The sequence below is a fragment of the Periplaneta americana genome, chromosome 9 (assembly GCF_040183065.1).
Source record: "Periplaneta americana isolate PAMFEO1 chromosome 9, P.americana_PAMFEO1_priV1, whole genome shotgun sequence".
Taxonomy (NCBI): domain Eukaryota; kingdom Metazoa; phylum Arthropoda; class Insecta; order Blattodea; family Blattidae; genus Periplaneta; species Periplaneta americana.
This window is the reverse complement of record NC_091125.1, coordinates 96,669,215-96,680,973: the sequence shown is the minus strand read 5'-3', so window position 1 is coordinate 96,680,973 and position 11,759 is coordinate 96,669,215. Positions and strand designations below refer to the sequence as shown.

Sequence of the window (11,759 nt, the reverse complement as noted above, 5' to 3'; positions counted from 1 at the left end):
TTGGTATTCCATTTACAGCCTCTTCTGACATGAATTTCCATACCTTGTATGCTATTTCATGTCCTTGATTATGAACTACTCTATGATTTCACATCTTAGACAACGCCATAATGAGGGCGCTCAGAAGGACAATGTTTTCAGTATCAGCAATAGCGGTAGTAGCAGAACGATCTGAACACTCGGAATGCTAGTAACCAACTAACCCAACACCCCTCCAGTTGAGTGTGAGGGCGAGTCCAAGCAAACGAACTAAAATGCGTCTCTCGCGCTGGTGCCATAACTTCTCGTCCGGGCTCTACCAACAGCTTGCCCCTACTAGTCACACTGTCACATAGCATGAAATAAATGTTAAATTCAGTTGTCCAAACAGTGCGACCGCAATGAAGGACGGGATAGGAATGTAAGGAAATATAACTGACAACAATTACAAACTTACTTTTAATCTTCTTTTATTATAGACACACTCATTTTCTCCCAATCATTAACATGTTTAAAGCGATTGGCAATGAGAAAATGAATGATTACAAAACTCAAAAGAACTTTTTAAGCTGGGGGAGGGGGGGGGGCGAGAGATGATAGGGATGGGGAGAATCACCTGTTTCTGTGGCTAGTTTGCTAACAGTACATTAATATTGCCCCTCCACTACGGTCAGGAAGCTGTGGGATGCGTGTGGCGAACCTCCCATAAAAACACACACGCACACTCACGCATACGTCGTCAACAAGTCCCCTGCAAGTTAGGCCACACCACACAGCGCCGCTCGCTCGCTCAACGTGTGAGGCACGGATGCGTGGAGTCAGCAGCGGATCCGACATCGGGCCAGGCTACCTGCACCGCTGCAGTACAGCTTCGACTGACTCGGTCCAGGCAAATAAAACTGTGTGCTTCTGAACTTTTGCAGTATCTCTTTCTTTTCGGTTAGTGAACTATAAAATAAATAATTAAATGTTAAAATACAGATGTGACGATGCAAGATATTGACACTAAAACTGGCCCTGCTATGAATAACAATGTGAAATAAATAATTACTGGCAATTTCATACATAATATTTGCAACATCCGAGTATTTTTAAGATACAAAATCTCAATTCTTTTCTGCGTGCATTAGTGTAGGCTTTCGTTACAAAATACATTGACAGTGTTGAATAACATTATCTGAAATGTTTGCCGTTGACATCTGCACCAATGATTCTCATAATGGAGTGTAAGTAGTACGCCTGGTAGAAGAAGACGACGACGAAGAAACAATACACCAAGCTTAACTTAACTTTTTTCATATATATGTGATAAATCTGAAATGGTACAGTTAGGCCTATTACAATTTATCTCGTCTACTATTTATGTATTAAAGTCGACAGGAGGGAATGCTGAAGTTGGAATGATGGTATAGATAAATAATGTACATGGAAGGTTGATAAATGCAATGCTGTTAAAAACACAAAAACAATAGAATTGAGGAAAATATCCAGCTATCTAAGTAAAAAAAAATACTGCCATTAATAATTAAGTTTTCATATGTCTTACTAAGATGATGCTTATCAAAAGCGTTCAGCGAAAGAACTGTTTTAGAAAGGACTTTAATTTCGTAAGTCTCGAAAATACACTTTTATTTTAAATAAAACATGGACTAAACTCTCCTCTGAAGGTCTTTGAATTTTCTTCAGATCTTGTAACGTCATAAAAAGGTGCACTGTGACGGTCTTTTCGCATTATTCTATTTGGCGCTTCCTCAGAACAGGAAACCTAATCGCCAATGCAGTGGGACCTGTTTGCGAGATTCAACTGGTTGTTCGCGTTCATGTATTCGTGAGAGATATTCCTCCAGAGGAGAGGATCCCGCCTACCCAACGCCTCGGAGCAGGGGTGTCCAACTCGTACGCTCCCCACAGAGCCCGCTGTGCTCCAAATAACCTCCCCATTCCGGGAACCCTCTCCAGACACTGGACACCCACGCTTCGTCACAACTGCTGACTCCTTAGAATCTGACGTTTAGAATTGAGCAAAATTTCAGTTGTCCTGATATAAGAGAAGGATTGGCGCGCACTAGCGCAGTGATTCGTGTAGGCTCCACTCCGACAGCAAGAGAACATAAAAACTTGACAGTACTGGCGAGCGGCGCTGCTGTGAGGAGGTCAGGGTCGGCTACTGCAGTGGCGGCTCTCACGGGGGCCAGCCCCACCGCTCAGAATGATTTCAATAATTCTGCTCTAACTCGGACCTCACGAGCCGCCACTGTACATCGAGCCGAGGCTCCGCCCCTCCAAAAACACACTGCGCACGCGCCCCGACACCTGCACTTAATCCAATCATCTGGGTAATGCTCGATAAGTGCAAAAAATCTACGTCTTTAACCCTTTAAGTCACAACGCTTTCACTGGTTTTGCTGGCCTTATGGAATGAAAGGTGGAAACAATCCCAGAACATTCACATTTCTTTACAGACTGTTCTGCTTGTCCGAGACTGGCGCTGATTCCATTTTTCTGGACATCTCGATCCTACTCCAGATGTCTTGATCGAATTTCATCTTCGAGCATTTATTTTAATTGTTCATAACAATGCTAGAATTTAATTTGTAATCTTTAAAAGTCTATGGGATGTCTGGGTTCCTGACATTCGAAATTCATTACCACGTTTATGTTTATTTTTCTGTCGTCTGAATATATGATCACTTGGATGCCTAAATTTCTAACACGCTAAATGCATTCCTAGGACATATCACAATTTCTTTGATGTCTGAGATCCTGAGATGTAACAGACTGAATATTCATATATTTATTCAAAGTGTGTCAATCTCAATACAAAAAAAAAAGTTGAGGCTGTTCTCATTGTATGAAGAGATATTGCATGAGTGGCAGATCTCATTGAATGCTACACAAGAACGTCAGAAATCACATCACGCCTCAACAACTCTTTTGCCATACTGGAAGAACCTATGGCAAGGGGAAACATCCACTGTCTCCGAAATCATTTTGTCGACTAAAATGTTATCTTCCTATTTCGTCACTTTTATGAAGACGATAAAACTATTTAAAGTGCTGTCTTCTCGTGACTGAATGGGAGGACCTGGTAAGATTTGTCCTTACTTCAAATATCTAACATTATGAAAACTTCAAACGCTTCACCCATGCTATGAAATATGCCACTCTTACGGTTGTAGATTTATAATGTTATTTTTTTGCAATTAAACCATATTTTCGAAGGAGACATCACTAAAAGCAAAGGCGATATTTTAATGATATCTATACCTAATTGCAGGATATGAACGATATATTCAAACACATGAATGTTATAGGCATGCACGGTTAGCCATTATCCAAGTACAGCAAACTCTCGATTAACTGGGTTAATCACCGGACAAATGCGCACGGATAACGCAAAACACGATTTTTGCTTACTGCAGAACGAACCTCTATATGCTTGGAAAACAGTGTCGTGTTTGGAAATTTAATATATCGAACATTTAACAAATTCAATTATCGCTTTTAAAGTTTTGAATTGCGTAGTGTTCTAGATTATGTGGAACAATGACATTAATTACACTTCGTAACATTCGTATTTGTACTCATTATTAAACACACACCGTGGAGAACGATAAGGGTAACTCGGACTGTTGTGATCAATTATAACAATTATTCAACTAATTAATAATCGTTTCGTTTGGTCGTCAGTTAAAAAATATACATTTAAGCCTTATAACATGTTACAATCAGATATGTGTCAGGAAATAAAAGGGGAAGAGGTGACTTGTTACGGACAGACTATCTTTTATACGAAGATCACTTTAAGACTCGCGCTCGAATTCCATACTCAAAATTTGATGACAAAAATAAAATAAAATTCATTTGTGCACGGATAATCGGGAGTTTGCTGTAAAAAAAAAACTATTTAAAAAGTAGCCAAGTTAGGTCCCTAGACTACGCATAATTCTCATGCACACCAGTTTGTAATATTAATTCAGCTGGTCCACTGATGGAGCACGAACTGCAACTCCAGGCATAGTCATGATATCCAACATTGGAAACGTTTTAAGAAATCGTGTTCTAAACAGCAAACTATTTACGCCAAACCTGGATATGTTGGAACCTACTCTTTAAATCGTATAACTTGGTACAGGTTTCTCTAAATATCTCATGTTCTGTCCAAGATCCATTGTTAGAGGGCAGCAGCGACTTCAACGTTTTTAACCTCATAGTGGCTCCCTATGATACAGATAAAGGAATTCCTCATATAAGAAGGTGGTTGTGTCGGGGTACTGCGGTTTATAGGCCAAAATCCTCCCACCACTACAGAATATGTAGTGTGACACACATTCCATGGAAGAAGTAGCCAATGGGAATCACTAGAACTGACGCTGGTAACTGGAATGAGGGAACATACACCAGAACAATACATGCTAAACCACTGAAATTTTGAACATCATGGACTCTCTTATTGTATATTGAGAAACTTATATAGTAAAAATTAAACAAAAAAATTAAGTACAGTATCAAATTCTAACTTTCACCAACATGTAACCATAAACCCATAGACTATGAAAGCCAGGGAAATGCGGTTGCCTTAAAGGGTTAAATTAATATGTCCGTACAAGATGCAGATACTGTGGTCGGCGGCAAGGCACAGTGCAAGTGGTAACGTCGATCCGGTCCTCAAGTTGGATCCCTCTCAAGTGTACCCCAACTTAGAACGAAGTGAGAACAAGTAATACTACCGACCTGCATTAGAACGAAGTACACGAACTGACAATTCTGAAGTTAATTACTTAAACAACGACTTCTCCCCAACAAATAACTTCCTGTGGCATCTTTCACCACAGAACACAAAATGAAACAGTAGAAACGGGACACTTTTCTGTAGGTAAGTACATAGTTGGTTAAAGTTATCTCGACCTGAGTATTGCAAGGTTCAATCTAGCCAATTAAATCTATCATGTTAGAACCCTGTCACATGCAGGTCGCATTAAAAATGCCACATTTATATACGATGTAGTTAATGGCACTGAAAAATTGCAACAAACATAAAAATTCATACTCTGAACCTTTTGTGAATAACATTTTTAGCATTAATTTTGAAGTCATTAAAATTACGTACTATTTCGATATCATTCAGGATCGTTCGCATTTCCATACTTTTTTTTCAGCGGTTTCTCATCCCTAGGGTCGTTTTACATTTGACGGACAAACAATAATATTACTCTGAATTGCGGTCTGAAAGATATCGGACCTCAAGTTTCTTGTTTACATGACATTTATAATTTCTACTGAACTTTTTCTTTTTAATACTATTTTGTAAGTAAGTATAAATTATTTAAACTAAGGAAAAACAATCGTATAATTTACAACACGCTATTATACCACAAAATTTTGAGATTATTTATTCCATCGTATAAATTTGTATCAATATAACCATAAATGTTAGACTGGAAAAATCTCGCTCAGGATAGGGAGCGATGGCGGGCTTATGTGAGGGCGGCAATGAACCTCCGGGTTCCTTAAAAGCCATAAATAAATATAACCATAAATGTTATTGAAACTTTATGATATTTTGCGTATACACTATGTCCTGCTTAGAGGGATCGAGAAATAAATGTTCACCATTTAAAATCAGATGAAGATATCGTTGTGATTTACATCTGACAAGATGCAGAAACTGTCCAAGTTTATGCACCAATGATTTAAAAACAGTTGCATGTTCATGCACATGCGCACTAACATTTATCGTGGAAACAAGCCTGGCGCCATTCAGTAGAACATTCCGTCATTGGACTATTCTTCTCCATTGAGGGAACAGTCACATGGAATGTGTATCTGGACATGTTGCAGAACTTTTGTTGTTGATCAACTTCTCCCAGAATCGGGTTTTCAGCAACATGGGCTCCACCCTACTACTATGGAGCAGTGCGTGACTTCTTGAATGCAAACTTTCCCAATAGGTTGATCGGAAGAAGAGAACCCTTACCTGGCCACCTAGGTCAACCAACTTGACGCCCATTGACCTTCCTCTGGGGCTTTGTGACAAGTGTTGTGTACCAACGTGATTCAGTTAACACAATGGAAAACTGAGACAACGCATTATAAATGCAGGTGCGCTAATCACCCCACAAATGTTACGGAACACTTGGCAGAAGGTTGAGTACCTTTTAGATGTCTTCAGGGTAGCTCGAGGAGCACACATCGAGTTGCACTGACCATTCTCCGAAACTCGGAGAGTTTTTACATCAAGTTATACAAAAAGTTATGTTATAAAACCATTATTTATACTTTAAATTAGCACTTATTTCTCGATCCCTCTAAGCGGGACACGGTGTATTTTCTGAGACATTTGGGATTATAGTTTTAAGTAATTAAGTATAGAAGTTCATGCGCACTGTTCATTTGGTCCTCAAATTTATCAAACGTTATTATATCCTCGTTTATAAACTTATGTATTATTATTTTAGTCTGTTTGTATTTTGTGTTTACCTGTATTTTGTTTTATCTATATTTTTTGTATTTATTTACACAATGTAAATCAATTTGAAATTAGAATTTGACTTGAAATTCAAATAGAATTTAGTTTTCTTTAATACTTTATAATTTCGTAAGTGTGAAATAATACAACTTTAAAGAATATGTTTTGTTTATACTGATAAATTATATTAAACATTTTCAGAAACATTTAGTAAATATCTGAATGGGAATAAACATAAGAAAGCTTGGATAATATCACGATTAAATTGGATAATACGCAGGTATAAACCCACAGGGAGGAGGAGCGTGAGACAATTCAGAAAACGCTGGACAAAATGAAATCGGACTAATGATCTAACTCTAATTCGTGAATAAATTATGATTTCGATGATGATGATTTATAATGTGAATCTAAAGATTTCATTACCATTTTATTAAGATATTGTTAGTACATTTCTGAGATTTGTCATCCTATGTGATATTTCAGGATCCTATCAAGTAACACAGATTTTTATTTCCACATACTTTCCAAATAATTTTGAATGACTTTTTAGAATATATTGTCTCGTTACTAGCGTATAATTCTAACATTCCTCAATTTTCCACTGAATTCGTATTTATATCGTATTCACGCATATGGATCCGACATTTTTAAACTGGTAGAGTTTAAAGTGAACGATTATGAATAAACGATGTACGGCAAGTTCTTCACTCCAATTGTCCTTCAGAATCAAACGCTATTTGAAAAACAAATTTTACACAAAATATATACATGGTGAACAAAATTTCGCTGTACCGCGTTTTTGCTACAATAACTTCTAACCGCACGGGTTCTTTGTTCACTTCATGCACTAGTCCCAAACAATGATGCTGCGTGGTGGTACGAAACTTTGCTCACAGTGTAATTCACAATTTCTTTAATGAAAGCTACATTTTGCCCATTAATTTGGTAAAACTGAAAGAAATTCAAGCTTCCTGAGACCATGACATTTAGTACGGAATAACGGGTGTGATTACAGGCGATTTTTACGTTTGAACATAAGAAAAATAATATCTTAATTTAAACAAATAGCTTTCTTCCAGGCATATTTTAAAACGTTATTCATAAACAGTTCAGAATATCCAATCAATATTTTCGGGATATTACAACAGTATTGACTACATTCTGTACAATATTGGCATCATTATTCTTGGGACTTAGTCCCGACATGGAATAGAAAGTGCCAGGTGTTCTCTGAAATATTAGGTATGTACAATATGCAACGAGTCCAGTACATATATGAAATGCAAAGTGTCCGAGAGTTTTAATACACCCGGTATGAATAAAATGCAAAGTGTCCGGAGGTTTCTAATACACACGATATGAATAAAATGCAAATTGTCCAGTAATTTCTGATACACAAATAAACCCAGAATGTTGGCAGGTGCAAGATGCGGGGCATCCCTCACTCGCGTCCATACAGCCAGTGGCGGCCCGTGAGGGCAAGGCAGTTCGCTCAACAATACCTCTCCTCCTCTGCTCTCATCTACTCTAAGTATATGTAATAGTATATATGATAACTCGTAACGTGGCTATGCTAATGCAACGGAAGGCAGAACATCTGGTGGAGGATGCCTCCTCGTCCGCTCCCTGGTTCGTCGGCCCTCATCTCGCGCTCTGACGTCACCAGCACGTCGTCAAGATGGCGGGCCAGGTCGTGACGTCACACGCAGTCTTCTAGCGACATGAGCAGCGGGTTCACGTACTCGAAGCCCTCGAACTCGGTCTGGTCGATCTTCTCAATCACCCGCCTGCAACACACAACACAGTTATACGTTCCTGCTTAGGAAATGAATATGAAGCTGTTTACAGGCGAAATTATTATTATTATCATTAAAAATTCTTCCGCGACTGGAATCTACGGCCCTGGCGAATTGAAACAGTCATCACCCAGAGTTGTGTATTTTCGCTGAAAACATTTATTTAGCAGCTTAGTGATTCTTCGTCATTATACAATTAGTAGCATCACTGCTGAATGAAATAAATGTTTTCATTACAAGTAGTAATGTAGCAGAAGTACACGTGGGGAAAAAGTTGAACGGGTGAGTTCACAATGTCACCATCCAAATTATGTTCGGAGTCGTAGACGCCAGTCACAGATATTGGCGGAAAGCAGACAGTTCGGTAAAAACATGTTGGAGTTGCATATCTCGCACCTCGACGCGTGGCGATTAATAGGCTAAACCTAACAGTTCATAATGGGTAAAAATATATGTTGAAGCCGTTCATCTCACCACGCATTTCGCCGAGTACCGCGCCGTTCAGCGGGAATCAAACTGGTTTGATTTTTCAGGATGCAGCTGCCTGAAACTAGCGGTCTAATTGGTAGGCTGGTGCAAGACACGCCATTATTCTATCTAGGGCTTTGTAAAGACTTTAGCAAGCAGAGAGCGATCTTCACCACACCGTTAAACATTATCACGTCGTAGCTCTTATGATATTAAATCAATCGCGCTGTAATTTTTAGGATTCATAGATAATTGGCTAATGAAAGCATAGAAAACATTCTAAATCGATATTTTTTTTTTGGAAAGTGAGAAACTAACTTCGAAGTTATCCGTTCAAAATAACCATTGACACCCTCAAAAGTTGATAAGCGATAAACTTTTTTATTTTTCCCTTTAGATGTGGGTCAAAGCGAAATGTTTAGAAAGAATGGAAATTATTTTTAAAAGTGGCTGCTCACCAAAATCTTTACTGGTTTTCGAGTTTCGGCGAATCAAACAAAGGAGTGCTTGGCGGACTTCCGTATGCCTGTTGAAACTGGGGATTCTCATAGAAATCATCGCGCTGATTTCAAATTTGTTTTCAAAATGTTTCCATTGCTTAATGTTTTCGAATTAATGGTGAGTTTTGAAATTTAAGATCTACTGGAAGGAATGGTGAAAAGGAAAAGAGTTCGGAGCAGAAGAAAGTGTCAGATACAGACAACATCACGATTTTTTAATTGTATGTGGAGACCAAGAGGAAGGCGAAAAATAGGAAACTGGAAAATGCTGAGTTTGTAATGGAAGGCAAAAAACCTATGAAAATGAAAAGTGCAATATTTTTGCTAATAATAAATAATACAATTTAATTATAGTACATTATTCCTATTAGATATAATTGTTACCTGAGAGATTCTACAAACCTCTCTTCAGCAGTAAATGGTTGCGTATGTATGTGGATTTTAAATTCTGCTAGAGTCGAGATATAATTGAAAGTTAACCGAGACATCATTAAAAATTCGTACGATCTACCTGGAAATGTCTTTAGCTGCTAACACAAATGATACAATTCACCAAGTCTGGTGTGTTTCTTACAACCCATAGGCCTATATTAATGTTTATCAAGTTGTGTTCAATAATAGGAACTCACTGGCTGATTGACTTTTTGCCACCATATTAAACGGCGAGAAGCGTGGCGAGGTGAACTGCTTCACTTTGTTCTCCAGAGGCGAGGTGCGAGGTGCATGGCATATGAACGGCGAAGTGCGTTACTCGGAGCGGTGAGATGAACAACTTCAATATGTTTCTACACTTAAACAGACGAAGATTCTGTGACGTATGTCTCCTCTTCGTTCAGCTCTGGCGAGAGAATACTTATCTACTCATTAATAACAAGTAGGCTATATATACACACAACACAACTCTGGTATACTAGATTCGGGAAGGTTATATCTGTGTGGGAAAGCGTGTATTTGCTATAGTATGTTACACTCTACTCGCCATGTAAAATAAAACAACTATGAAGTCTGTGGTTTATTTTCCCCATAGCACTTGTTTCTGTAATACCATACCGGTATGCGTATGACCACAGGCCTGCATCGGTCGGATTTAGTCGGATAAGACAACGGCCCAGCCGGGTTAGAACCTTATCAAGCGGGTCCATACCCGATCGGGTTATACACTTGCCTGAACCGACTTCAAATCCGTAATTTTTTGCTTTAGCTATAACTACTGAAACTTTTTAAAATTTTATTCTTATGTTCATTTTGTTTCTGTGTCTGAATAGAACATAAATGTGTTAATAAGGCATTTTTTGTTTTATTTTCTAAATCATCTCGCGACCCCGCTGCTCTTGTTTATATGCGCTATTATGAGGCAACGTTACCAACTAGGAAAACAATATTGCCACAACTAAACTTTTTGAGTTTCTCTTTCCATTGGTGCTATTTTCATGCACTTCAGATTCATAGAACGTAAATTACATGTGTTCGAAACCGGAAGTCTTTTGTAGGAGCCCTGTACATTAGGGTGTATAGAAAAAATTAAATTACGAAATTAAAAAAAAAACATGTGCGGAAAAGTTGTCATTATATGTAACAATTATGCACAAAAAAATTAGACCTTTAGATCAAATTTTCACCGAGGAGCAAAGCCCTCCAAGTTTTATAGAACTCACCAAAAACTTGAAAAAAATACTTTCTGTAATACTGAATATTAAGAACGTTCAGCTGTTATAAATGTTTGTATAGATGACTGAATAGACACTTCCAAACTGGCAACGCAATATACAGGATGGGGCATGGCAACCAAATGTTTTTGGAATGGCTTATACTCGGTCGTTATGAAAGGGAGAGACGTGCGGCATGTGACATTCCATTCCGTGGCTCATAGCATTTCACCTGCAGTCGGCATCATGGAGCAGTGGACGCAAGTTTGCGTAGATTATTTTGTTAGGAATGGCGAGTCGGTGACCGCGATACCGCGTGAATTTTGCTACAGATTCAATATTAATCGAAATGATTCTGTTCCCTTGCGTCACACAATCTTATGTTGGGTTAAAAATCTTTGAACAAAAGGCGCAATACTGAAGAATAAACTGCCCGGCCCCAACGCAGAGTGCGTACTCCAGAAAATTTTGAGTCAGACAAGCGATAATGCGCAGCCCAGGTCCTTCTACTCATAGACATTCAGCTGCACTTGGAATCAGCAATCGTACGGTAAGACGGATTTTGCATGACGATTTACATTTAAACCCATACAAGATGAGTGGTTGTGCAGAAATTCAATGTAAGGGATAACCCCCAACAATGAGTTTCGCACAGGAAATGCTTGCACTACACAAGCAGTACGAAAACATGATGGTTGCAATGAGTGATGAAGCCCATTTCCACCTTAATGGAGCCGTTAACAGATACAATTTTCGGTATTGGGATGCTGAAAATCCGTGTCATTTACACGAAAAACATGCATAGCCCTAAAGTAACAGTTTGCTGCGTGGTGGGACAGTTTGGCGTCATCGGTCCCTAATTTTGTCAAGAAAATGGGATTACAATTACTGTAAACTC

The 11,759-nt window shown here is 38.6% G+C and overlaps 1 protein-coding gene across 11 annotated transcripts in view; it reads right to left on the bottom strand.

Moving 5' to 3' along the window:
* Positions 1-432: 432 nt before the first annotated feature.
* Positions 433-11,759, bottom strand: part of LOC138706305 (atypical protein kinase C-like) — a 789,643-nt gene continuing 778,316 nt past the window's right edge. For all 11 annotated transcript variants that reach the window (XM_069835425.1, XM_069835427.1, XM_069835429.1 and 8 more), the window contains one exon: positions 433-8,238. In XM_069835425.1, the coding sequence (XP_069691526.1) occupies positions 8,231-8,238 (8 nt within the window). In that variant the 3' untranslated portion in view covers positions 433-8,230. The remainder of the gene's footprint in view (positions 8,239-11,759) is intronic.